This window comes from Mirounga angustirostris, unplaced genomic scaffold, assembly GCF_029215605.1.
Source record: "Mirounga angustirostris isolate CCGP_5_RB_7025 unplaced genomic scaffold, mMirAng1.0.hap1 SCAF_4, whole genome shotgun sequence".
Classification (NCBI taxonomy): Eukaryota; Metazoa; Chordata; class Mammalia; order Carnivora; family Phocidae; genus Mirounga; species Mirounga angustirostris.
The window spans coordinates 150,717,799-150,743,807 of record NW_026991712.1 but is presented as its reverse complement, the minus strand read 5'-3'; the positions used below and the strand labels follow the sequence as shown (position 1 = coordinate 150,743,807).

Genomic DNA, 26,009 nt, shown 5'->3' with positions numbered 1-26,009 from the left:
TGTAAGCAGGGGACTTACGAGGGTAAAGCAAATACTATACCCCTTGTGATAAGCTAGTTTTGCTTTCTAGTCTGCTTTCCAGATGTTTTGTTCAGTTATCTACGTGCATCTCAACAAAAGCTGATTAACTCTCTCAGACATCAGTGTCTAACTATTATTAATGCTCAAGTTGATCAAATTACAATGCCACAGATCCTACTTGTGCTGTTAATATTAGATTTTGGATTCCGGTCTATAATGAATGATTTTTCCTCCATGCATTGGAAAAATTGGTTAGCAGGGTTCATAAGAAAGTTTAATTAGCAGGCTGTTTGTGAAAATAGTGGTTGTGAGTCATCATTCAGAATGAACTAACATTTCTCAGTGCTGAATTCGTTCTTCCGTTCCTTGAGCAGCCACATAGGATCCTTGTGTTTGGGAAGCTGGTGTCTGCATGCTGCCCACTTGAACTGCCCGTGTAATAAACTAATGACAAAAACAGCACATTTTAAATCCCAGAGAGTAAGAGGAAGTGTAGGGTATTGTGTATTTGTGTGTGTGTGTCTGTGTCTTCCCAGGGAATATCATGCACCTACTATAATCTGGAACTGTGCTAGGCAGGATAGCCCGGTAATGAAGAGCTAGATTGCTTGAGTTAGCATCCCAGCCTTACTAGTTACTAGCTGTGTAAAGGGAAATTCTTACCCTCTCTGTGTCTCAGTTTTCTCATTTGTAAAATAGGGATATTGATAGGATTATTGTGAGCATCAATACATACAAAACACTCAGAACAGCACCTGGTGTATAGTAATATAATTCTTACGGCAGTTCTGTGAGGTGTAATAATAATTAGCCCTATTTTAGAGGTGAGGAAACAGGCTCAGAAAACTTACGTAACTTGTCCAAGGTCATACAACTTTTTTTTTTAAGATTTTATGTGTTTGAGAGAGAGCGTGTGCACAAGCAGGGGGAGGGGCAGAGGAAGAGGGAGAAGCAGGCTCCCTACTGAGCAGGGAACCTGATGTGGGGCTCGATCCCAGGACTCTGGGATCATGACTTGAGCTGAAGGCAGCTGCTTAACCGACTGAGCCACTCAGGCACCCCCAAGGTCACACAACTTCTAAGTGTCAGAGCAAGATTGAACCCATGGTTGTCTCTTTTTTCATCTGCAGTACTCTCTTGGCTCCCAGGGTCATGTGCATAGTTAGTTAAGCAGAGATAATGTGCAGGTGTGCACCTGTATGTGTGCTCCTGCTTGGGTGTCCATTAGCCACATACCATTATGTTTTGTTTTTTGGGGGGGTCTTTGGTTCTCCGCGTGAAACTCCTTGAATGATTGCACGCTGACCACTGACACCTCGTGAGCTAGGAATCAGACCTGTACGACTTGTACCAACATGAAAATACATCTTCAAATGTCTGACCCCCTCCCCACTATGCATCTTTGTTCTATGTCTAGATTACCCCAGACGCAAGTCTGTGTGATGTCTTCTAAGAAACAGAATCATAGGCTGTTACAGTGAAAAGAGACTTTAGAAGTGCTCTCTGGCTTGGTTTCCTTTTTTCTGTGGGCCCCTCTAGTATCTCAGGAACTATAACTCAGAGCACAGGCCCAGAACCCCCAGCTCAGGGTAATTATATTCAGTCCTGTTTCAAAGAGTAATGGTCATTTGGGAATCTCATCTAAAAGTCTTCCCAAAGGTGTTTAATAGGTAATATGTTTTTTTAAAAAGAGGTTTTGTAACCAAATGAGTTTGGGGAAACTGAAGTGAACCAAGTTAAAACGGGGTTTCTTTTTATCACTACTTCTTTGAGTCTGTGCTAATGTGCATTATAAATCTGAAAGGAATGATATAATTCGTAACCTTCCCCTTGGAACCTTTATTCTCCAGCATTTTATGGACTTTTGTTCTAAGCCAGGAGGGAGGGATGGAGTTCCATTAAGGTTTGCAGGTAGGAGGGAAGGGGGCAGTTTAGAACAGTTCCTACCTGATGACCTCATTTCTTTTAAGAAAGAGCTGGGGTCCTCTTTTGCACATGGGTGTGCAAGTGGAGGCCTTGGTGTCCTAGAAAAGTCTTCTTAGCTCCCGAGAGAAACCAGATATGGTGCCAGATGGGTCCAGTCTCTTCGGCACCAGTGCAGCCCCATCACGTTTTAGGCATATTTTTGAAAGTCACTGAGTACTGAGCATGTTCTGGGCACGATTTAAATCATGAGTTCTTTTGGTTTTCTGTTGGGGTGCCATTTCATTTTCCATTGCCCAAAAGAGCTGAGCCATTGAAGGTGTTTACATGTTGTGATTCTCACACACATTCCAGGGCATTCCTTCGTTTTCAGCTCTCCCAGGTACTTGACTCAGTGTGATGATGCTCACACTGGCACGGTATAGCCATTCCCTGAGAAGCCCTTAGCTTTAAAAAAAAATCAAAGATGGCTTCCCTCCTTAATTCCTGCTCTACGGACCCGTTTCTGCGTGAGTTCTTTGGTTTTGGTTTTTATTTCTTGATTTTGTCTTATTGCTTATCCGTAAACTGAATGGTAAGGAAAAGGGGAAATGTGCTTTTCTTGTTTCTTTTCTTTTTCATGGATCTGGGGAATTTCTCTTTTAACATTTGTTGGACCCAAACATGGTCATGAGCTTCCTGTCTGGTACTTTACTGTCGGTGAACTCCTTGATGATAGGGATGGAGTACCCATCTCTGCATTTCACACAGCTCTTAGTGGTAAGTCCAAGGCCAGAGAGCCCCAAGGCCATTTCAGAAATGACACGCTGACAAAGATGCTCAGACAAAGTCCTTCTCCAGCTCACATTTGATGTCCTGATTTCTCTCTGCACAGACAAGTGATATTTATCTCACCTCCTTCATCGAGAGCCATGAATTTTCTTTGGATAGAGACAGTTTTAATAGATTTATATTCAGTTAATATCTGTGAAGCATCTACCTCATGCCAGGCCCTCTCACATACTTCATCTCATTTAATCTAAATCCCAACATGATATCAGGAGCCTCCACACATGCTTTATACAAACAGTGTCTGATAGGAGTTTTGGAAGCTGTTGTCTTTAGTGTGAAACACAGCACTTCCTTTCACCCACAGACATTTCACCCACAGACAGTCTCATTTTGCCCGAAGGCTAATTACAGTGTATGTAATTTGTACTAACCTGATAACTTTTTCTACCTCTTCTTCCTTTGTTGCTAGACCGTTGTCTAACATCGGCGGCATTTCTGGAATCACCTGTGGGTGCACACCCCTTCTAGGTAGCAAGTCTTGCCTGTCTGACATCCAGACCTTTTTGTTTTATCTGAGAGCAAGCTAACCAAGAATTAAGAATTCTGGTTCATTTCTCTGGCTAGCTGGGAGTGTGCCAAAATCCTCCTCTTTTTGTTTCAACCCTCGTTAAAAATATGTTTAAATGTTTGACTATTCTTTCCTGTCTGAAAGAATATTCTGCACATAATTTAATTGAACGTTGCTTCGATTAAGAACGTTTCATTGCCCCAGGGTCATCAGTCTGAACACTTCTCTTTGTGTGATAGATGCTGAGAGTGAGGTAGTTGTCACTGATGTTTCTATTATCCCTGGCATACACCCTATTTTTCCCTTTCAGCTTTTTTTAAAACTAAGTACTTGATACTAGCTTTTTATCTTATGAATCACCTTTCTTCCCTGAACAGACAGAAGAAAAATAGGTTTAAATTAGTTTCATTTTGTCATTTAAGGGGTTTATTATTGAAATATAGATTTGGAGATCTATCATTTAGAGCAACTTGTTTTATAGGAAAACCAAAAGAAGTAAAAAAAAAAAAAAAAAACTCCTTTGAGAATTTGTTGGTTGGCTTTCTTTTTGGAATAATGTAGATTTGTAACCGGTCCTTCCTGCTTTGGGGACTGCTGGAAATCATTATATATACTCTGTGCGTTTCCATATGCCTTACCCCAGTAACAGAGGATTTGTTTCACGTTTACTTGAACAGTTTGGTTGAGATTGTCTCTGAAATCGGGAAAAGCCTGTATGGACTTTGGAGCCAGATGGACTTGTGTCTTGGGATCTGAGGCCTCTGGACATTGGTCTTCTTGATTGTAAATGGCAGTGATAATGCCTACTTGTAGGATTGTTTTAGGGAGGAGATGAGATGATAGACATAAAGTACTCAGCTAGAACTTGAATGTTCTTACCAAAAATATAAGTAAGTAAATAAATGTACACATATATCAAATCATCACAATGTACACTTTAAATATCTTACAATCTTATTTGTCAATTATACCTCAGTAAAGCTGAAAAAAAAAACAACAAAGCACTCAGTACAGTGACTGGCACATGGTAAGCACTCAAAAAAAATAACTTTTTTTTTTTTTTTTTTTAGAGAGAGAGTGGGGAGGGGCAGAGGGAGAGAGAGAATCTCAAGCAGGCTCCACACCCAGAGCAAAGCCGATGCAGGGCTCAATCTCATGACCCTGAGATCATGACCTCAGCCAAAATCAAGAGTCAGACGCTTAACCACCTGAGCCACTCAGGTGCCCCCCCAAAATAACTATTTTTGTTCCTATTTATTCACTTGTTGAATTTGTTAACTCATTCATCCATTCGACATAGATTTGTTTGAAAGCCTACTATGTGCCAGACATTGGTCATACCAAAATTAATCAGATTCATGTTCCTGCCCTTAAGAGATTTAGGGTCCACTAAGAAATGCATTTAGTTCAGTAAGCTTATATTGAATGCCCACTGTGGGACAAGTGCTTTGCTCATTGCCATCTTGATGCCACATGACGAGTTCTCAGCTTCTGGGGAAATTACATCTACTTAGGAAGCCAGAATGTAACCTCTGGAAATAACCTAGTACTGGTTCAGTGTAATTTTAAATACTTTGGGAATTCAAAATAAGGACGGCTGGGTCCCATCTTTTTCAATAGTGTTTGTTGTTGGCAGAAAGCAGACACACTCAAAATTTCAGATGCCTAATGATTCCTGAATCTGTGCCAGAGATCTAGGGAGATGTCATACATACATCTGAGCAGATTCAACTTGGAAGCAGTATTGACAGTTCAGGTTTATATCAACAATCAGCGGCCTCCTGGAAGTAATGGCTATTAACTGCGGGGCAGATCTCTCTCCTTGAGGAATGGGTGCTCATGCTGTCCCCTCCTGTTGGAATTCCCCTCCATCTATTGCCTGGCTATTTCTTATCAATCTTTTTGAATTCATCTCAGAAAGCCCTCTCTCCTTCTAACTGTCATAACACTGAACCATAATCTGCTGCTGTCGTTATTGATTCATAGGTCTGACTTTCCTTCAAGACCGTGAACTCCTGCTCCTTCCTTGGTCCTCAGTTTTAGAATCTATAGAACAGACTTGAAGATGATTGATACTAAAGTCCTTTCCAAGACTCATTCTGTGATGTACTAGATCCAGGCACAACCAAGTTGGAAGGTGGGGATGGGATAGTTTGAGGGTATATATTGGAATTAAATGGAAAGAATGAGGACTTGGAGATAGTACTAGAAAACCCAGCTCTCTCAAAGTCTCAGGCACACTGTGCCATGCATGTCCAGCAGGTGTGTTTAGCATACAAATGAGCACATATTCAAGAAACCAGGGCACAACAAAAAAAAGTGCACAGGCTCTGGAATCAAATGGGTCTGGCTGCTATTCTATGGCCAAATAACCTTGGGTATGTTATTTCTACTTTCTGGGGTTCAGTTTCCCCTTCTGTAAAATAGGGATAGAAATGCTCATTTCATAGGTTGTGAAGATTTAAATAATGATGTGCATAAAGTGTTTAGCCCATAGTAGGTGCTTCGTAATTATTCTCTATTCTTTTTATTTCCTCGGTTAGAAATCAGGGTAAACTGAAACCAGTTGGGAGTGTTGGGTTAAATATAATTTAGCTCTTTCCCAGCTGATACCCAGTAGTGCAGAGGCAGAGGCTCAGGTGCACTCAACCCACTTGGCTCCACCCATAACCCACCGCCATGGTCAAGGAAGGCATTGCTGCTGGAGGTGTCATGGACATTAGTAGTGCTTTACAAGAGGTGTCAAAGACTGCCCTCATCCACGATGGCCTAGCAGATGGAATTCACAAAGCTGCCAAAGCCTTAGACAAGCACCAAGCCCATCTTCGTGGGCTTCTATCCAACTGTGATGAGCCTATGTATGTCAAGTTGGTGGAGGCCCTTTGTGCTGAACACCAAATCCACCTAATTAAGGTTGATGGCAACAAGAAAGTAGGGGAATGGGTAGGCCTCTGGAAAACTGACAGAGAGGGAAAACCCCGCAAAGTGTTTGGTTGCAGTTGTGTGGTGGTTAAAGACTATGGTGAAGAGTCTCAGGCCAAGGATGTCACCAAGGAATACTTGAAGAAATGAACAAATGGGAAATTTGGTTCTTGTTCCTCAAATAAATAAATAAAATATAACTTAGAATCTTCGAATCTTAGCATTAGAAGGGATCAGTTGATCTTGCTGACTGCTGCCACATCCCCTGATAAAACATTGATCTGGTCTCTGTTTGCATACTTCTAGTCATGGGACCCTTACCACCTCCCAAGGCAGCCACACCCTTATAAATCAGTATTAGAAAGTTCTTCCTTTTATCAGGGCAGAAATCTACTCCCTAACTTTCTTCTCTCTGATCTTTGTTCTCTCCCATGGGGCACCACATGGCAAGTCAACCCTTGCTTTCCCATGACAGCCTTTCAAATATTAGAATTGGCTCTGAGCACCTCTAGAGTCTTCTCTCCTTCAGACTAAAGACTGCAGGTCTTTCAGATGTGTCTGATGGGCTTGATTCCCCTGGACATGGGTAAGGCCCTGGTAAAAGAGTTTGCAGCTCTTTCTGGTTACTTTCTGTTTGGTATATGAGAGTTTGAATGTGGTTAAGAGGATGTAAATACATTTGTGAATAGATAATATTCATCCATTCACCCAAAAGACATTTACTGGGTATCCACCAATGTCATGGACCCTTTGGTAGGCCCTGAAGATACAGAGATGAATAAAGTATCATCTTGGCCTCAAGTTGCCCCCAGTCTAGTGAGGAACAGAGTCACATCAAGAGATGGTTTCGAAAAGATGTTTCAGAAGGAGTGTTCACCTGATCTGCAAAGCTGTGGGGTGGGGGCTGAGTGGTTTTCCTACATGTCTTATTCAACAACACCATAGAACCAGTTTGAAGGAACCGGGGCTGCCACTTCCCTCTTTTCAGGCATTTAACAAGTGCAGTGGTATGTTGCCCTCACGTTCACTTCTGTCATTGCTCCAACATGCCATGCATGCTCCTGCCTCAGGGCCTTTGCACAGATTTCCTCGCCTGGGATGTCCTTCCCTCAGATAGGGGGAACTGGCTGCCTCCTCTCCCTCAGGTCTCTGCTCTCATGTCACCTTAGTCTTATTTGGCCCTCTATTAAAAATTTGCAACCCCATCCCCTACACTGTCTTCTCCCTTCTGTGCTTTATTTCCTCCCAAGAACTCACCATCATATGACAAACTTTATATTTTATTTATGTTTCTTGTCTTGCTCCATCACCCCCAATCAGAATATACATTCAGTGATGGCAGAAACCAAATATTTTTGTTCTCCGCTATAATCTCAGTAAATGGAACTATGGCTGGCACATAATAGGTGCTCAATAAATACCTGTGGGGTAAATTTATGCAGCGCTAGGATTCAGCCCCCAGGTTGGAAGCTCATCCCTTTATGGGAAAATCCTATCAAAATTCTCCTGTTTCTTCAAAGCTGAACTCAAATGCCCCCACCTCCAGGAAGCCTTCTGCTCAGTCAGAATCAGTTCCATCTCTTCTCTGTCCTTGTATGTAGTTTTTTTGTTGTTCTTCCTATATATAGTTTTAAACGAAGTATCTCTGATATATTTATTATTTTTGCTGAACTAAAATTAATTCTTATATCCATCTTTCCCTCTACATATTAAGTCTCCTGAAGTCAGAAACAGTTTCTTGGTCATTTGGTCATTTTAGGGCCCACTCATAGTATCCAGCATGTTGTAGGTGCCTGTTATATATGGAATTTATGTGCCTGCTGCACATCACGTGCTCCGATATAAAAGTAAAGCATCAGAAACATTCTCTACCTTTAAGAAGGTTGGGGCCTCACTAAGGAGATAGCATTCTCATAGACAATAATAGAGGGCAGTATTTAATGGGGTGTGGGAGAAAAAAGACAAGGAACCAACGTTTATTGAGCATTTGTTATATGCCAGGCACTTTGCTTGCATTATCACTTTTAATCTTCCTAATAATTCCATGAAAACTAATACTAAGTTCATTTTACAGATGAGATTACTGCAGCCGAAAGGGACAAAGTAGGAATGCAGATTTGGGGGAAGAAAAGAAATAGTGTATACAAAGAAATTCTGAGAACTTCCCTATCAGAACTTCCCTTCCCTGTTGCTATGGATTAGGATGTGTAGCTTTCTCAGAAACCAAGGTGTAGGTAGGTTAAGTTAGTTAGCCAAGGCCACACAGCAATAAGCTGAAGCTGCATTTCTTACATCATTACATTTCTGTATCAAGTCCCCAGATGATGCCATCGATGCTGGTACAGGGACCACACTGAGCGTACCAAGGCTTTAAACCATACTTAGAGGCAATTGTGTGAACTACCAAAAGAAAATAAATTCTCTGACTAGTTGTCTCTCCTAACCCTGAGCTTGCAGAAGAAAAGCCAGGACTCAGATTGCCCAACACTGTGTAAAACCCACAGAGGTGGGAGGGGTGGGAACAGAGCCATGGATGCTCCAGCACCTCAAAGCATCCCCAGTCAGTGTTAAGAAGGGAAAGAGACCCCAGCGTAGGGTATGTTCATCCCCCTGAATGCTTACCTGATACTGGATACTTCCGGGCCTTTTCACAGACGCCAGACCCTGTGGGGAGAAAAGCGTGAACTGAGAAGTCACATAGACCTGGACTTACTCAAATCCTAGCCATGGACCCTACTTGCTGGTTGCCTTTGGGCAGGTTACTTCACATGTCTTAGCCCATTTTCTTTATTTGCACGATGGGCCCCATGGTACCCATTTCATACAGGATTAAATAAAGAAACATTAGTAGGTCACTTAGCACAGTGCCTGGCACCAGGTGGACCCTGAATAAATGGAAGCTATTGTTGGTCTGTGTGTAACATCGTCCGCCCTCACAATGACGCTTTGATTGTGAGGGTAAGGGATTATCCCTATGCTTCCAGACGAAGGAACAGGCTGATTGAGCTTAAATGACTCAACCAAAGTTATACAGTAAGTAGAGTTTTCACACACACACACACACACACACACAGTACATATGTGTACAGTACGTGTGTATGCGTGTAGTAACAGCGCAAGCCTCTCCGACCCTCCTTAGGGTGTGTTCAGGTAGATTTTGAGGCATCTGACAACAGGGAAGGTCATCTCCGGACTGCCTGAGAGGGAGTCCTGGGATTTAGAGTTGGCTGCAGTTAACCCAGCATGCGGATTACTGCCCTGCAGGTGATCTTAAGGTGACTGGGGATTTTATCATGTGCTTTGAGAACAGAATTTCAGCCTGAGCTAGGGGTTCTAACAGTCACAAAAATTCCTTACTCAACTCAGAAGTTTTTATCAACAGCAGCTACCCATCTGGCTGCCCCCTTGGGGGCTTTGCAGATGAGGGGAGTAGCTGTTAGGTTTCTGGAGAATGACGATTTTTGAAGAAAGAAAGAGCCAAGTGTGCAGGTTGGCAGTGCAGAAATGCTGAGGTCCCTTCAAGCCAGCCCTGCAAAGGGATGGCTTCTCTGTTGCTGCCATCAACCATGAGGATGTCACATTTGGGGTCCTGCTGTCATAACCCCCAGGACCCCAAAGGCAAAGGAAAACAGTGCCTATCCAGAATGACCAGGAAAACGAGGGGTTATAATCAGCTATGATGGTGATTCCTAGAATTTGAGTACAATAAAGATACTTAGCACAAATTATTGAAGATAATTTGAGTTTTTCTTAGATGATTCAAAAAAGCCTCAGAGGTATTTCAGGGCTTTGGAATCGTTGTCAGTGACATTTTAGTTCAAATGGAGTAACTGTGAGTATGGCAAAAGGTACTGGATTTGGAGTCAAAAGATCTAAACCACAGTCAGCAAACTATGGCCCAAAGGAAGGCTATTTTTCTAAATGTGTTTTATTGGAACACTATTGTCTATGGCTGCTTTCATGCTGTAATGGCAAAGTTGTCATGGCAGAGACCAGAGGATCTGCCAATCCTAAACTACTTACTGTCTCACCCAGTATGTAAAAAAGTTTGCCAACCCCTGATACAGACTGAGATCCAGCTCTGTAATGGAGGGCACATCACTATTTTCTCTGATCTTCAGTTTCCATATCTTTTTTTTTTTTAAGAGTTTATTTATTTATTTGACAGAGAGAGCGAGCACACAAGCAGGGGGAGCAGCAGAGAGAGAGAGAGAAGCAGGCTTCCCACTGAGCAGGGAGCCCGATGTGGGGCTTGCTTCCAGGACCCTGGGATCATGACCTGAGCCCCAATTTTATTTATTTGAGAGATAGAGAGAATGAGTGGGGGGAGGGGAGGGAAAGGGAAAGGGAGAGAATTCCAAGCATCTTGGGGCTCAGTCTCAGGACCCTGAGATCATGACCTGAGCTGAAGGCAGATGCTTAACCGACTGAGCCCCAGGTGCCCCTTCAGTTTCCATATCTATGAAATGAAAACCCGCGGGGTAGTTGTGAGAGTCAGATGCAACAGAACGGGTCGCAAAGCACTTTGGAAACTCCGAGGGTGGGCAGCACCTGATCTGTGCTGCTGTGCTGGAGGGGAGCCCACCCAGATATTCTTTGTGTTTTCTTTTCCGATCCTTGGTGTCAGCTTGTCATGCTCTCCCTTTCCCACAAATGCAAAAAGAATTCCCTGGGTCCCCTCCTTTCCCCCAAATATAAAACATTCTTCCAGAAATGAGGGTTGGTTGTACCCACTCTTTCATCTGTTTGTTGAGCACCTACTATGTTCGAGGAAGCAAACTTTTATAAGCTAGTTCTTGTGAGGAGAAGTGTTTGGTTTCCAGGGGGAGAAGTTGGTATACACATTATTACAGCGGAATGGAGATGTTGCCATGTCAGAGTAGGAGGACGCATCATGTGTTCATGTGTGCACATGTGCATATGAGCAGTTTATAAAAACAGAGATATTCAGGTTCAGATTTAAGAAAAGCTTGTTAAAAACATGAACCTCTTTAATCCAAAATACACTGAAGTGCCTTAAAATGTAGCCATTATGTATAACTGTTTCCCCTTGGAAACTATGTTCTAATTTTAAGTTTCCATCCCAAACTGCCAAGAATGCATTTCCTGCTCATGCATGGTCACTGGGGATCCCTCATCCATGCCTGCTGGACAGGAGTATTCAGGAGTGGTCACATGTAAGGACTGTGGATCACCTGAGTATCAAGGAGCCAGGTACTCATGATAGTTTCTAAATTTGGGTGGAAGCCTTCATTTCATAATATTATCTTTTCTTTATTGATTGTATTTTTTATTGATGATTCAGTAAACATAACCTCAGTGGTTTAATTGTTTTATTTGACCAAACTGCTATCAAAATAAACTCATAAACTGAGAACAAAAATAAAGTCTAAAAAAATTTTCTGTTCTGAAAATACTGTCACTATACGTATATGGTCAAATCTTGCTATTGCTGATAAAGGAAGATGTAATTATTTGGGGGAAAAGGAATAATAAGAGGACCTTATGGACCTATTTCTGGGATGCAGCTATGCACACACTTTGCTCTAGGCTCCAGACTGTGTCCCCTGGGGCCTTCCCAGCATGGTGGCTCTCTTGGTCCCCATGGAAATAGTGTTGGTATTTTTTGTGAATGTGTTTCATCTATATTTTTCTATGTGCATTTAAATATAGAACTGCAAACCCAAAACTCATCACCAATGTATGCCCACCATACAGACAAGTTAAAACATAGAATTCTTCTTCATTTCACTCTCTCCTGCTACTAATATTTTTTGAAAGAAATGAGGCTTGGGTTTTTATATTTTCTACCTTGGGATTTAATCCTCTCTAGAGTGTTTTAAAAGAGATTGCTTAGTTCCATCGAGTATTTTTTATTAGACTTAGCTGGACTCCTTCTGTGTTGGCAAGAAGCATGTGAGGAAACTGTTCTCAAACTAGGCTAAGCACAGGTAGTTTCACTGTACTGCAGTTTATCTCACGCCTTTCAGTTCACGGCAGTGCTTCCCACCTCTGTCCCCCTCTTGTTCAATGCAGTGTTCTGTTTCAGAGTTTGCACCTCATTATTTCATATCAAGGAGAATCTCCAGTCTTTCCCTCCTCTTCCTTTCTGAAACGATGTTTACCTGGTTTTTAGTTTTTCTCAAAAGCACCCTCATTCCTGGGCGCCTGGGTGGCTCAGTTGGTTAAGCGACTGCCTTCGGCTCAGGTCATGATCCTGGAGTCCCTGGATCAAGTCCCGCATGGGGCTCCCTGCTTGGCAGGGAGCCTGCTTCTCCCTCTGACCCTCCCCCCTCTCATGTGCTCTCTCTCTCTCTCATTCTCTCTGTCTCAAATAAATAAATAAAATCTTTAAAAAAAAAAAAAAAGCACCCTCATTCCTGATGTTAAGTGCAGTCTCTCTCTAAACCTAGAACAGATGATGATAGCACAGTTGTGCTAATTGCCTTCAATCTGAGGTGATGGTGGGTTTGGGACCAATACAGGCAGGTGAGTAGATATGACACAGCTTGCTGGGCAGGAGTCCTTTCTTTTGGGGCGCCTCGGTGGCTCAGTTGGTTGAGCATCTGACTCTTGATTTCAGCTCAGGTCGTGATCTCATGCCCCCCCCCCCCACTCCCTCTCTCTCTGTAAAATAATAAATAAATCTTTAAAAAAAAAAAAAAGGGAGTTCTTTCTTTCACTTGACCTTCGGAACCTTCCTAGGACCTCAAGCAAGGGTCTAAAACAAAGATAAAATATAGAATGTAAAAATCATAGCCACTATATTTATTTTAGATTTCTATAAATATATGAATAATTAGAGAGAAAGATACAGTATATCAGGGAACATGCACCACTGGTAGGCATGATAAATTCTTCCACATACATTCCATCAGTGTGATGAATCATGAAGTATTTGGGTTTAGGTTCAATGTTTGCAGTTAAGTGGTGAGTGTTTTGTCTGTATTTTTTCATAATTCATTTTAATTTTATACAAATTCAATTTAGCTGGATAGATTGACTGTCTGATTTGTTTCCTAGAACTCATAACTAAGGTTTATCATTCAGATTATTGCTTTAAAAATGCCCTTTAAAGCATCTCAACTTGGTGCATAACTGTTTAAAATGAATAATTGTAAGAATATTTTAGTACTGCAATTTTTAAGGCTTCTCTTATTTACAAGGAAAATAGAACTGATAAATTTGAATGATGAAAATGGATTTAATTAGGTGAATTTAGTTAGGCTTGATGAGGTGGAGCCAAATTTAGGATAAATGATATTTTTAAACTAATGTCTCTTATATTTTTAGATTTGCAAAAGTTTCTCAGAACATGTGGCAGGGTCTTGTAATTCACACACACCTCTCTTTGTCACACTTTTACTCTCTTGCACACACACACACACGTGCACACACGTAGGCGCACGTGCACACAGAGGGGCCCGGCAGCTGGAGTGTGTTCAACATTCTCTCCTCCTTCTTCAGTTACTAATTCTGCCTATAAAGGGTATATCTGGCAAAGTTTGCTCCTGTCTTTCCTGTTCTAACCCTGTTATTCCAAAACACAAAGGAACATTCCAATGGAAAGTATTGTCATTTTGGGTTTTCCATTTTGGGGACAAAAATGAGCACTTAGCCATTCCTCGTGATGCTCTTTGCTTGCGTCCTATAAAGGATAACAAAGTCACCCATTTTCCAATCCAGAACCCAAGTTGTTTTCCCAGGTTCCCTCCTACAACCAACACAAACACAGACATTTACCAGCAAAACAGAAGCTGTTGGAAAGATTTTTTTGGCTGCTGAAATGGGCTCCTGTCACCAGGACATGGCAGGCTTTTTGCTGTATTGTCTCCCAGGACTGGCCCGGGTACTCCAAAAAGAGCTTTATGTAATCAGTCTTCCCTGACATGTGACGTCCTGTCATTTTCCTCCCCTTCGGCTCTGCTGCCACCCACAGATCAATAACATTGCCTGGGAAGTTCAAGCTGGTTTTGCAGCCACCCGAGCTCTGTGTTTCTTAAAGGGTATGTCAGAAAATGTAAAGTTTCCTAATGATATTTCTGGCTGATGACACATGGCAGAGCTGATGGACTATTTATAATCAGTGGCACGATCGCAAGCACATTATTTTTATTTCACTTAGGGGGGAGCCCTGTCACTTGCTACCTCTCTTTGCAGACAAGTTGATGCCATCTCCACCTAAAGGAGCTAAAACCCTCTTTGCAGAATGTGTTTGCACTCTCCCCTTTGTGTTAGGAGCTCCCCAGTTCTTTCCAATAGAATCCTCACCCCCCCCCCTTTTTTTAACTGTTCTTGGGCTGGGAGGATGATGAGGGCAACCAGTGATTTGTAGCAACTGCTTTAGATTCTGGCCATGCCTTCACTATAAATGTCTCCGTCTTTGCTGCTCAGATCCTGCTACATTCCTCCGCGTGTGGGCGTGGCTGGCATGACTGAGGCAGCAGACACAGCTCCTGCATTCAGCGCTCGCCCCAGTTTCACAGGACTGAGCATAGCATAGCCGTCTTTCGTTGAGCAGCTACTATATTCTAGGCAACGTACTTGGTAGGCATTTTATACACAAGATCTCATTAACGCTTACAAACCTATCTGTCTGTTATCTCCAGAGAAGACATGTGGGGGAAAAAACGGGACATTAAATGACTCCTCTCCACAGTCACACAGCTGATAGGAAAAGCCCCATGACTCAGTTCAAATCTAACAAACCACACCTGCTCTCTTTTTACTACCTTCTCACTTCTTTCCGGTTAAGTGGACACTTGTGTATGGATGTGGATGGGCAGGGCCACTTACCCATTCCCAACTTGGGCAACTCCTGTGAGTTCCTAGGCTGACCAAAGTGAGAGATGGAAGAACTGGAAACTTTTCCACCTGGGGTAAACCCTGGTGTAAAAGGAACCATATACTAGAGGAGGGTTTTGACTCACTGCAATGGGAGGTGTTACTGCTATAAAGATACTGAGCTCTCTCTCTCTCTCTCTCTCTCTCTCTCTCTTTTTTTAAAAATGTTTCCACAGGACAGAGTTTAGGGTATGGATTCGTTAACTATATTGATCCAAAGGATGCAGAGAAAGCCATCAACACTTTAAATGGACTCAGACTCCAGACCAAAACCATAAAGGTAAGAAGTGATACGCTGGCTCCTGATTGGGAAGCACTGGTTAAATTTCATCCCTTTGATCTAATAAATCCAGGCGATGAGGGAGCTGGAAGTGGTGCTCTTTATTTATGCAAAGGACATTTATCATCCACTGTACTAAGTGGGGATGCAGATCATTACAAAGAATGAGATGCAAGCTGAGTAGAGGGAAGGGACCAGAGGGCAGATGGGGTGTCAGCACCCACCAAGAAGGCCTGTGAGCCCAAGTCTGCAAAGATGGCCAAAACTGAGCCATGGTAAGAAGCTGGGGCAGGGAAGATGTTCCAGACAGAGGGAACAGCACATGGGAAGCTGTGAAAATGAATGTAAACATTATGAGTGGGGAACAGCATATAGAATAGCATGGCCTAAGTTTGGATGGGAGGTGGGCAGGGGCCTCGTGTGCCAGGCTGAACAGTTTAGCTTTACCTAAGGGTGGACAGTTCATCTCCTAACTGAGACTTGAAAAGAAAAAATCAGTTATAAATAAACTCTTGTGTGATAGGGATGGGTACTATAAAATTGTTAGGAACATAGTAAAGGAGTGACAGAAAAAGTAACATTCGAGCAATTGGAAAATAATCAGAGCTGTAGATAATATCTCCAGTGGGATTGTTTAAAGTCGAAAAAGAGAAACAGTTACCCAGAGCCTGCTCTTCCAGACAGAGGTTTCTGTGACTGGGCTGTCACTCTCTCGGTTCAGACTTCACCTTGTGGGGATCCTTCAGGAAGTGGTGCTGCTTGCTTTGAGGGCCCCCTCCCACAGCCAGTGGTGGTCTCCTGGATGGAGCCTCCTCCTCCTCAGCCTCCCTTCCCCTACTTCCCCCACCTCCAGGCAGCATCCTGCTTGAGGGCAGCTGCCAACCCATTAATGAGTCCCATCCTTCATAGCCTATCACACCACAGGGAGGTGTCTCCTGGGCACTCTTATCCTCACGACAGCAGGTCTGACGCAAAGTAGGACAAAAGAGAAACCTCTCCCAGAATGGAAATCTATAGATGGCACCAGCTCTCAGAGTATGAAAACACAAAAGCAGAACTTTTTGGTCCAACAGAGCTACTTCTCCAACATTCCGAATGACAGAGGAGACTACTGGTATAAGATAATCTTAGCTAGGAGGTAATCAAAACAAAACCAAAGCCAAAACAAAAACCTTTTTTTTGGAATATATTGCATGATTGCCTCCCTCCCTCCCTCCCTCCCTCCCTCCCTCCCTCCCTCCCTTCCTTCCTTCCTTCCTTCAAGTAGCTTTACTTTTGCAATTGAGTTTAGTTTTATTTCTAAAGATGATTGCTTTCCTGATCTCATACGGTCTGTGGTACACACAGACCCCAAAATGGGCCTGACTCAGGCTGCCTCCATCTCATCTTACAATCAGTCCCTGTGAGTTATCTAATGGAGAAATAATTAAGAGTTGTTTAATTATGGGGTAGTCCTTTGAGAGGCAGGAGGATTAATTTCTTTCAAAGGAAAACATACCTATTTTTATGCTTTAAGTGAAGGTGGGAGGCTCACGTCCCTGACTGTTTGTTGAGGCCACAGCAGGTTGAGGCTGTATTTGTGGGTTTGATTGATTTTTCTGTGCTATCCAGTTCAGCATTAGAATGTCATACACTTACTCTTCCCTTGATGGACACCCTGACCTTGAACGGAGAAAGTACTTTTCTTTCTTCTACAGTATTTCTTGAAGCCCAAACCTTCCCAAGAGTTTAGGATCAAATCATCACACATCCATTCTGCCTTTTAAAAAATATATATATATTCCATGAAGCTGTTGGGCTTCCTGAAGACTGATTGGACCTGGCTTTCCTGATCTCAGAATTCACCCCCTGATCCATCATGCCATCGGAAGCAGTTCTTTGTCTAGGTGGATCTTACAGACGAGGAACATTGATTATTTTTGTTCTGTGAGGAGACAGTCTGCCTCACCCCCTCACCCACCCTGTGCTCACCCTGCATCAAAACGCTGCCAACACATTTGCACCCAGCAGTAACGCGGGCTTCCGAGGCACTGTAGGATTCAGAATGCATGATGCCACGGCTGAATCAATAATTTCCATTCTCTACTACGAATGAAAATTTAATGTGCAAACTTAGGGATTTCAGCCCTTTCATTAAAGCAGTTTATTTGCCATACTAAAAATTAAGTTTGAGTGATAGGTTCCTTTATTAACTTTTCTTCCCTTTCCTGAAGGGACACAATGTTTAAGGTAAAAATCATATTAAAGGGGAGGGGAAAAAAGCAAACCCTTTTCATGTGCTATTAATAGTCTCATCATTTATTAATTTTTTAAAATTTCTTTTCTGCCTTTCAGGCCACTGTTTACTTCTGCTTCAGTTTGCTTTGATAAGTGACAGGAGATTTATCTCTTTGCCTTGGATCCCATAAAGGAATAGATAACTTGCCTGTCTGGAAAACATAAGTATCCTCCTGGAAGCATGCTTTACAGAGATCTCCCCAGAACCATCTAGCACATGTTTGCAAGCTGTGGTCAAGTTTGTCTCTCCTTCTCACATTTCCGGTGCATTTCTGGACTGCTCCGTGCAAAACACCCTACTTTAAATGTAATGCACAACACGGATGCAGGCAAACCAAGAGTTAATTCCTAGGTTTTTGTTTTTTTTTTTTTTAATTCCTAGGTTCTGACGATTCATGATTAACAACTAGATTTCTGGATAGTTCTGGAAAGCCCTGAGGAAGTGGTGGAGACTGTAGTGAGGTGGAGAGCAATAAAAAGGGCAGCTACTCTTCAGCTATTGCTGATTGTTTAAGCCCAGATTATTGCCAGATCTTCCAATTATTCAATAAAAGCCAAGATCTATATTTTTTTTTATGCCATACCTCTCAATTTTTAAAGGTTGGAAACCAACTTAAAAATTTTAAAGCATATGGGGCGCCTGGGTGGCTCAGATGGTTAAGCGTCTGCCTTCGGCTCAGGTCATGATCCCAGGGTCCTGGGATCGAGTCCTGCATCGGGCTCCCTGCTCCTTGGGAGCCTGCTTCTCCCTCTGCCTCTCTCTCTGTCTCTCATGAATAAATAAATAAAATCTTTAAAAAAAAATTTTTTTAAAGCATAGGTGGTCAGGTCAAACAAAATTTAGTAGTTGACCTGTGGACAAACAGTTTGCAGCCCCTGGAGTCCAATTTGAATACCCAGATACTGTTTTGCCTATTGGAAGTGAATGATACGTTACTGGACTGCTAGGGGAAGGTGCCCACAAGTGATGGTTCCCTGTTAACAAATTTTCTCTGCCCCTTTAGTAAGGGGGATGTCATGTGACTGTGTCCCAGTGCCGAAGGCACGTGGAAGGCAAGGCCAGGCCTCTGTCGTCGAGGAGAATACAGTCTTGGCACAGACACAGCATCAAAGCAGAGAAAGAGCATGATTTGTTAATTAAGCCCCTACGAGTAGTATGGATGGCTGCAGATAATGTGCCTATCTGGAAAAAACAAGTACATTCTTTGGAAGCGTGTGTTACAGTGATCTCCTAGAAATATCTAGTACATGTTTGCAGACATGCGACTACAGAGGGATTATTCTTTGGATTATAACTTGTTTCGTGGGAGAAAGTGGCCAGGCTCAAAGATGAGGTGACTTGTCCAAAGGCACACAAGTGACCAGCAGCTGACCTGAGTTAGCATCCAAAGGTCCTGTGAAGGGTTCTGCCACAAGAAGGAAATAATGATTACTTATTATAATTATACTAATAATGAATAATGAATAATAGTAATGCTACCTTATACTGAATATTTACTCTGTGTCCAACAGTGTTCTAGCCCCTTTACATACTTGATAGGATTTAATCCTTGAAAACATCTCTAGGGCTGGGTGCTTTACATATATTAACTCTACTCCTTAAGATAGCCCTGTAAGAAGGTTCTATTCACTACTTTATGCAGTTGAGGAAAGTAAGGCCCAAAGACGTTAGGAGACTTACCCAGGATCACACACTTGGCAAGTGAGATTTGGAGTCAGGAAGCATGTTTCAAAAATAACTCTGGCAGTGGGTTGTAAGTGTTGGAAGGTCACACTGTGTGTTTGCTCAGCAGCGCATGCGTTCTGTGAGGTTGTATGGGTGTGTATTGGCTCCGCACACACACACAGGTTATACTCCCCGGCATGGGGAGGAGATATAAAAAGCAAACAAACTGTGTGGTCCCTCCAGTTTCTTCAGTAAACAGACCTGTGGTTTGGGGCTTCTGCCATCAGCCTGGGGATAGACCTGACTTCAGGTCGTTTCTTCTTGAACCCCTGCTTTCCAGGCTCTGTGCCAGGTCCTGGGATCTAGGTGACCTAGGGATGGCAGTGCCCTGGGGGAGTCCCCCATCCATGTGTGTCAGAGAGGATATGGGGCATGGACCATGGGTTTACATGTCTAGCCTGCCAGACCAGCCTGGTGCTCCACTTGGGAAACTGGGTCTTTTCTCAGGATTTCAACTCTGAGCCCAGTGGAGATGATTTGCCCTGTTTAGGGCTTTGGGAGTGCTATTTGTTTAGCTTTTTTCCTCACTTGTCTCCAACAGAGATCATTTTAGACTCTGGGAAGGACTGGGTGAAATGGCTGTGGGTTCTAGGAAATGATTCCGGTGCGGCTTGACCCCACACCGGATGCCTGTCCCAGTCCTGGGCTCTCTCCTCTCTCCACGTGTTCTAAAACAGCAGCTTCTGAATTCACACTGTAATTTCAGCCTCTCCATGGGAAGCACTCCATTGAATTCAGCTGTAGTGGTGCAGCTCTTTGTTGTATTAATTAGTAACAAAGAAAATGAGATGGTCTGTAGTACCTTCGAAAGGAATAGCTTTACAAAAAGTTTGGATTGATATTCAAGTTACAACTGAGTAAAAAGTGATCCAAAGTGGAATATGAAGGTTTGGAGTCACTCCCAAGAAACCTTTCAGAGTAGTGGGACACAAGTTTGGGTTTTAACCTGAGTTGGAGGAGCAGAAGTGTTCACTGCTCTGCCTCCGTGGGGGCTCCTGTCTCGTGGGGAACACAAACATGCAAAGGACCAACTCTAATGCGGTGGGATAGGGCGGTCTTGGGGCTGCAGGCGTTCCCATTGGTTTGGGTGGAGGAGCAGGAAGTAGGAAGCTGTGAGAGGTTGGAGCAGGAGAGGGACCCGGTCAAAGTAAAGTTCCAAGAAGGCTCATCTGGCAGTGGTGTGTCACTGGGGGTGTTTGATGGATGAAACCAGCGGCTGGCAGGCTGGAGGTTTTTGTCAGCCTTAGGCACTGGTTTTCATCAGCTTTTTGGGAGGTTTTTTACTCATTTTAAAAGCAAGGCATGCTTAGTTACGAATAATTTGGAAAATACATTATCATATAATGAAGGCAGTATCAGCCATACCCAACTCAATACTGTAAACAACGTTTTTATATATTTCCTTCCTTTTGTCATTGCATTACAGGTTTACAAATGACTTTGTCTTGTCTTTTTCTAATAATTGCATTAAGCTATTACTCAAATTATAAAAATACGACTTTAAGAAAACATTCCCAGAGCACAGCTCTTGTGCAAACTGGAGGTGTGAGTGATTTCGGGACTGGAGCAGGGATGAGGGGACAAAAGGCTGCCTCTGCCACGCAGAGTGAACCCAGGAGGCACTCAGGAGAGGGGCTGTGAGAGTAGGAAGGAAGCTTTATCACAAGGCAGCAGCCCAGCTCCAGAGGGAGCAGGACTGGAGAAGGGGGGAAGGTGTGAGTGAGGGCTTCTCAGAAGGAAAAAACTTCCCTTCTCTGGGAAGGAGAACAAACTGAGCTCCTGTATTCCGGCATCTGTGTGCAGCGATGCTGCTTAGCCATTTCTCCATTCTCGCTTTATTCTTCTAATAGCGCTAACGGTGCCTCCAGGGGATCCCCCCACACTGGAGTTTGCAGGGTCCAGTCTGCCCCTCCCGCTTCTTCCTCTTGCCAAGGTCATCAGGTCGCTGCACCTCCCTCCCACCCTCCCTCGCCCCGCCATCCACCTGCCTTGCTAAAGGCCTTCATTCCGCTGAAGCATCTTTTCTTTGCACTCGGCATAAGCAATTATTTCTCCTATCCTTGCTCTTAACGCTTCCCGGAGAGTTAGCAGATCATTTTTTGCTGACTGGTATCACCCCACCCAGAAATGATAGACTGCCTCCCTCTGTCTTATTAATAATAAAAAGGCATTTTTCTCTCCTCCCCCATGACAGCTACAGTCAGAGCAGTGTGGGAGCACTTCCCTGCCAAGGTCAGCAGGGGAGGCTGGATCACTGAATCCCCAAGGAGCTAAGAGAGCACACAGCCACAGCGGTAGAAACTGGAGACCCGTTTACCCCCGTTGCACCGGGCAGCGCTTTCTGTCCTGTGAGAGCTTATGTTTGCCTGCTCTGCTTCCCAGTGCCCTGCTAACTTCCTCTGAGTGAGTAATTTCAGATACAGGTGTAGGAGTTTGAGAGATCGACCTAGAGCGTCCCTGCTCTCTCTGCCCGGTGAGGTTGTTACGATTCCAGTATCTTAAAGGTCATCCACAGTGTCCTGGGTCTGGATTACAAAAGAAAAGCAGACAGGTACAGGTTGAGAGGACACGTAGGTTTTCAGAAGTGTGTGGAATGGGGCTTGCGGGGCTTTAGTTGTCTACAAGTGCGAAAGACACCAACAGGGGGATGTGAGCTGCCTTAGAAAAACCAGCTCACCTTGGCTGTGTTAGAAGAATTGTGGATTCCAGATCATAGGAATCCACTCTGGTCAACCTGTCCTTGGTGTCTGTGTCCTATTCTCAGCCCCACGTTCTAAAGAGACATTCTAAGGGTTATCCAGAGGCAAATAGGGAAGACGGCGAAGAAGGTGCTGCACTGACAGATTCATCCACAATGGTTGCTTCTCTGTTCTCTATGGGAAAAGAAGTCTGCAGTGACTCCGAAGCTCAGTCCTGTGTTTCAAGAATTCGGGAAGAGACCCTGTGCAGCTATCAGGGGAGAACATTTGCCTTGGGTGGTAGTGAGTCTCTGATTGTCAGACATTCAGATGGAGTCATCGGGGATGATGTAGAAGAGATTCCTATACCACACTGGAGTCTGACCTAAAGGTCCCCTGAGCTCTGAGATTCGGTATTTCTGTGTGGTTTCTGGGCTTCAGACTGTTCTGTCCAGCATAGTGGCCACTGGCTACCTATGGCTTTTTAAATTTGAATTTAAATTAATAAAATTAAGTAAAATGAAAAGTTCAGTTCCTCAGTCATGCTAGGTACATTTGAAGTGCTCAGTAGCCACATATAGCTAGTGGCCACCATCGAACAGCACAGATCTAGAACATTTTCATGATCCCAGAAAGTTCTATTGGACGGTGCTGGCCTGAAACATCAGTGGCTGTGGGGAATAAAGAATCTCTTCTCCGTTGCTATCATGAAGCCCCAGGGCAAATCAGCTGGTCTGTCAAAGATCATAGAGCCAATCCCACTTCCCTTCCCCTTTGTTGTCCATTCAAAAGAGCTCTGAGTTACGACGAAGAGTCAGTCAAGTCCCACCTCTGTCAAAACCACCAGGATAACCTTGGGCAACTTACTTTACTTCTCTGGATGCATTTCCTCATCTTCCAGCTCTGACAATCTAACTAATAAAATATTATAGCGTGATCTTGTCACCTTGGTAACTTTCCAGGAAAGTGGCCGTCTGTGCCAAACACATAGCTTTTATTTCACTGTCCACATTAGCCTGACATAGTGGAAAGATCCCAGAACTTGGAGTCATATCCAGCTTTGTCTTCATCCGGCTATGTGACCTTGGACAAGTACTTGATCTCACTGAGCCAGAGTTTGTCATCCAGAAAATGGAACAAATAATATCTCACTTCTGGGTCATCAGAGTTTATAGTGGGTTGCCCAAGTAATGCTCCCCAGAATGAAGACAAAAGTGAATAGGGTTACCCCTAGGTGAAAATTACATGAGAGGGGAAAACTTTTTCCCATCTACATGTTTCAGAGATGTACATGCTTCAAAGATGCACTACAAAAGTAAGGAAAGAGTCTTGAGTCTTATTAAGCCTCAGGCAGCATATATAGAGGCTTTGTATAGTGGGAAGTATAATAGGGCTCCCACGTGGCGATAGTCACCTTATCAGTCTTCCATAAAGCAAGAATCAGGAGGTGCAGTTTAGTGAGAAGACTGAGTGTCTTCCGCTCTGAGACCAGCTCTTCCGCCAACCAGCCCATGAAACCTTTAGCACATCTCTACTTTCTGACAGGCAGCAAGATCCTTGTACTAAGTAAGGCCCCTTGGTAATGAGTGGACTTTTTTAAAGTTGTAGGCATACGAACAGATCACTACACCATTTTTTTAAAAGAAATGTTTATCCAGCTTACTGTATGCCAGATACTCTCATGATATTCTTGGATAGTCTTGAACTCCATGATGGAGGCATTGTGATAGCTGCAGCCATGGAAATGTGTATCATCTATAGAGTTCAAGGAGACGGCAGTCCTTCGTGTCTGGGCCTCCTGGAGGAGGCAGCATTCAGGCCTGGTCTGTAGGGATGGGAGGGGTTCATTTTGACATGATGATGAGCAAATAGCAAGAACAAAGACGGAAGTAGAAACCTTAAGTGCATATTCAGAAAACTGACCTTTTTAAATTTGAACTGTGGCACAGGGTGCATGGAGAGTTAGCAGGATGTGAGAAGTTGGCCCAGATCTGAGAGGGCCTTGAATGCTAAAATGAGGGATTTGATCATCCATCGCAAGGTGCTGGAGAACCACTGAAGGTTTTGAGCAGGGAGAAGTGGCACCACTGGGGCTCATTAGAAACATTCCCATCGGTTCTTGCCCCTGATAAAAGAATATCGTATCAGGTGACAGGTGGGGGAAAGTATGAGGAATGGGGCCTCATAAGCAGACACCTGTTCTGCCTGTAGGCAGGGCACAAGGGTAAGCCGATCCTCACAATCAAAGCTGTTGTTTCTAGGAGCCAGCTGGCTTCTTTCTTCTCTCCCTGCTCCCGGAGGTGGGATCTGAGGTACCTGCAAGGGTTTGCTCCTCGAAGGCCCTGGCAGTGCCAGAGTCTATGCTCCACTGTCATTCTCCTGGGCTCTTTGGAATGAATATCCCCCCTGGGATCCGTATGCTCTGGGGAGTTTGTGCTCACTCAGAGAGTAGGGTGTTACAACAGATTGGGGAAAATCTGCAGCCTGATCTTCTGAAAAGATAGGTCTCTGTGTGTGTCTCCTCTGCTAGATTAATAGTTCTACGTGACAGGGACTGTTATATTCATCTCTGTACCCCCAGCGTCTCACATAAGGCCATAGCAGTTATATCAAAGCTGCTATTTATTGAGCACTTCCTGTGTGCCAGGCATAGTGCCTAGGAACCTTTTTTTTTTTTTTTTAAGATTTATTTATTTATTTGGGAGAGGGAGAGAGAGAGAGCAGGGTGAGGGACAGAGCAAGAGGGAGGGAGAGAATCTCAAGTAGACTCCCTGCTGGGTGCAGAGCTTGGACACTGGGCTTGATCTCCTGACCCTGAGATCATGACCTGAGCTGAAATTAAGAGTCAGATGCTTAACCAACTGAGCCACCCAGGCGCCCCATAATGCCTAGAGATCTTATATGCATTAGCTTGTTTAATGCTCCAAGTGTTCTGTTAGAAAGCTTCTAAACTATGTTATTCAAGCGATACAGCTCAGAAAGGTTAAGTGACTTACCCCAAGCTTACACAGCTAGTAAGTAGTCAGGATTTAATTCCTTATCTTTCTAGCCCCAAAACCCTTGCTCTTAACCTTTGTCTCTTTTCCATTCCAGAATAGATGCTCAGTGTCAGTTAAAGTAACACAAACAAGAACTTCCTTGGAGTGGCCTGTCTCAAAATACAGTTGCCTGATGCTCCAACTAGCACCTATCAGTGAGAGAAACCCACAGGATAAGGGGTGATGCGGACAGGAAGGATGCTTCTAGTGTGTGGAGCTAGAATAGAAATAAGAGAAGGATGGGAGCTGTAGAAGAGACACGTTTGAACTCAGTAGAAGGGTGAGCTTGCCCATAATCAGTGATGGCCAGTGATGGGGCAGGGCGCCTCATGAAGCAGTGAGCTTCCTGTGTAACATATAAGGCAGGTGGCCTGCTGCGTGGGATCTCGCCCAGAACTTGTGAGGCCACTTCCAGCACCAAGTTTCTGTGAAGCGGATTTCAAGGATAATGCTTTCTGCTGGGATCACCAACGGCACCTGTCACCTTTATTTCCACTTACCATGAAGCGCGGCTGTAGAGATTAGCAGTTCTGTGAATAGAATGCCTAGCCCATGAAAACATCCAGTCAATGATAGAGATCCTTCTTATAATTCGAAGGGGTCTAACAAGTGATGCCCTTGTTTCCCACGTCCTAGCTGTAAACCAATGGAGAGATAAGACAAAAAAGAAAAGCGTATTAAATCCTAAGGTCACCTTTTTTACGGATTACGTCCCGGATGGATTTCCTGAACACAATGGGCTTCCTGACACAGAACCCCACACTTTGACAGACTGACAGCCCCTGTCACAGGTGCTGTGGACACCACAGGCCTCCCCATATGAGAGCGGAGCTTGCTCCCATCGTATAGAGCCCGAAACAGAAAGTGCGCTTCCAGCTGGCATCTGGCTGCCAGAAGGGAGGAGGCAGGCAGCGGCTGAAGCTCCCGAGCCCGTTGCCCTTACTGAAACCTGTTCCAAGTG

The 26,009-nt window shown here is 43.8% G+C and overlaps 2 protein-coding genes across 2 annotated transcripts in view; both read left to right on the top strand.

Moving 5' to 3' along the window:
• The window catches only part of ELAVL4 (ELAV like RNA binding protein 4), an 88,566-nt gene that overhangs the window by 47,852 nt on the left and 14,705 nt on the right, over nucleotides 1–26,009 (top strand). The window contains exon 3 of the mRNA XM_064589175.1: nucleotides 15,226–15,329. Coding sequence (XP_064445245.1) covers nucleotides 15,226–15,329 — 104 coding nt within the window. The remainder of the gene's footprint in view (nucleotides 1–15,225; nucleotides 15,330–26,009) is intronic.
• On the top strand, nucleotides 5,963–6,355 carry LOC135364006 (small ribosomal subunit protein eS12-like). Its single transcript, XM_064587492.1, has one exon. The coding sequence runs from the start codon at nucleotides 5,963–5,965 to the stop codon at nucleotides 6,353–6,355; it is 393 nt and encodes a 130-aa protein (XP_064443562.1).

Coding starts and splice junctions, on each gene's coding strand:
- LOC135364006 (XM_064587492.1), top strand. CDS start 5,963: ATGGTCAAGGAAGGCATTGCTGCTGGAGGTGTCATGGACATTAGTAGT.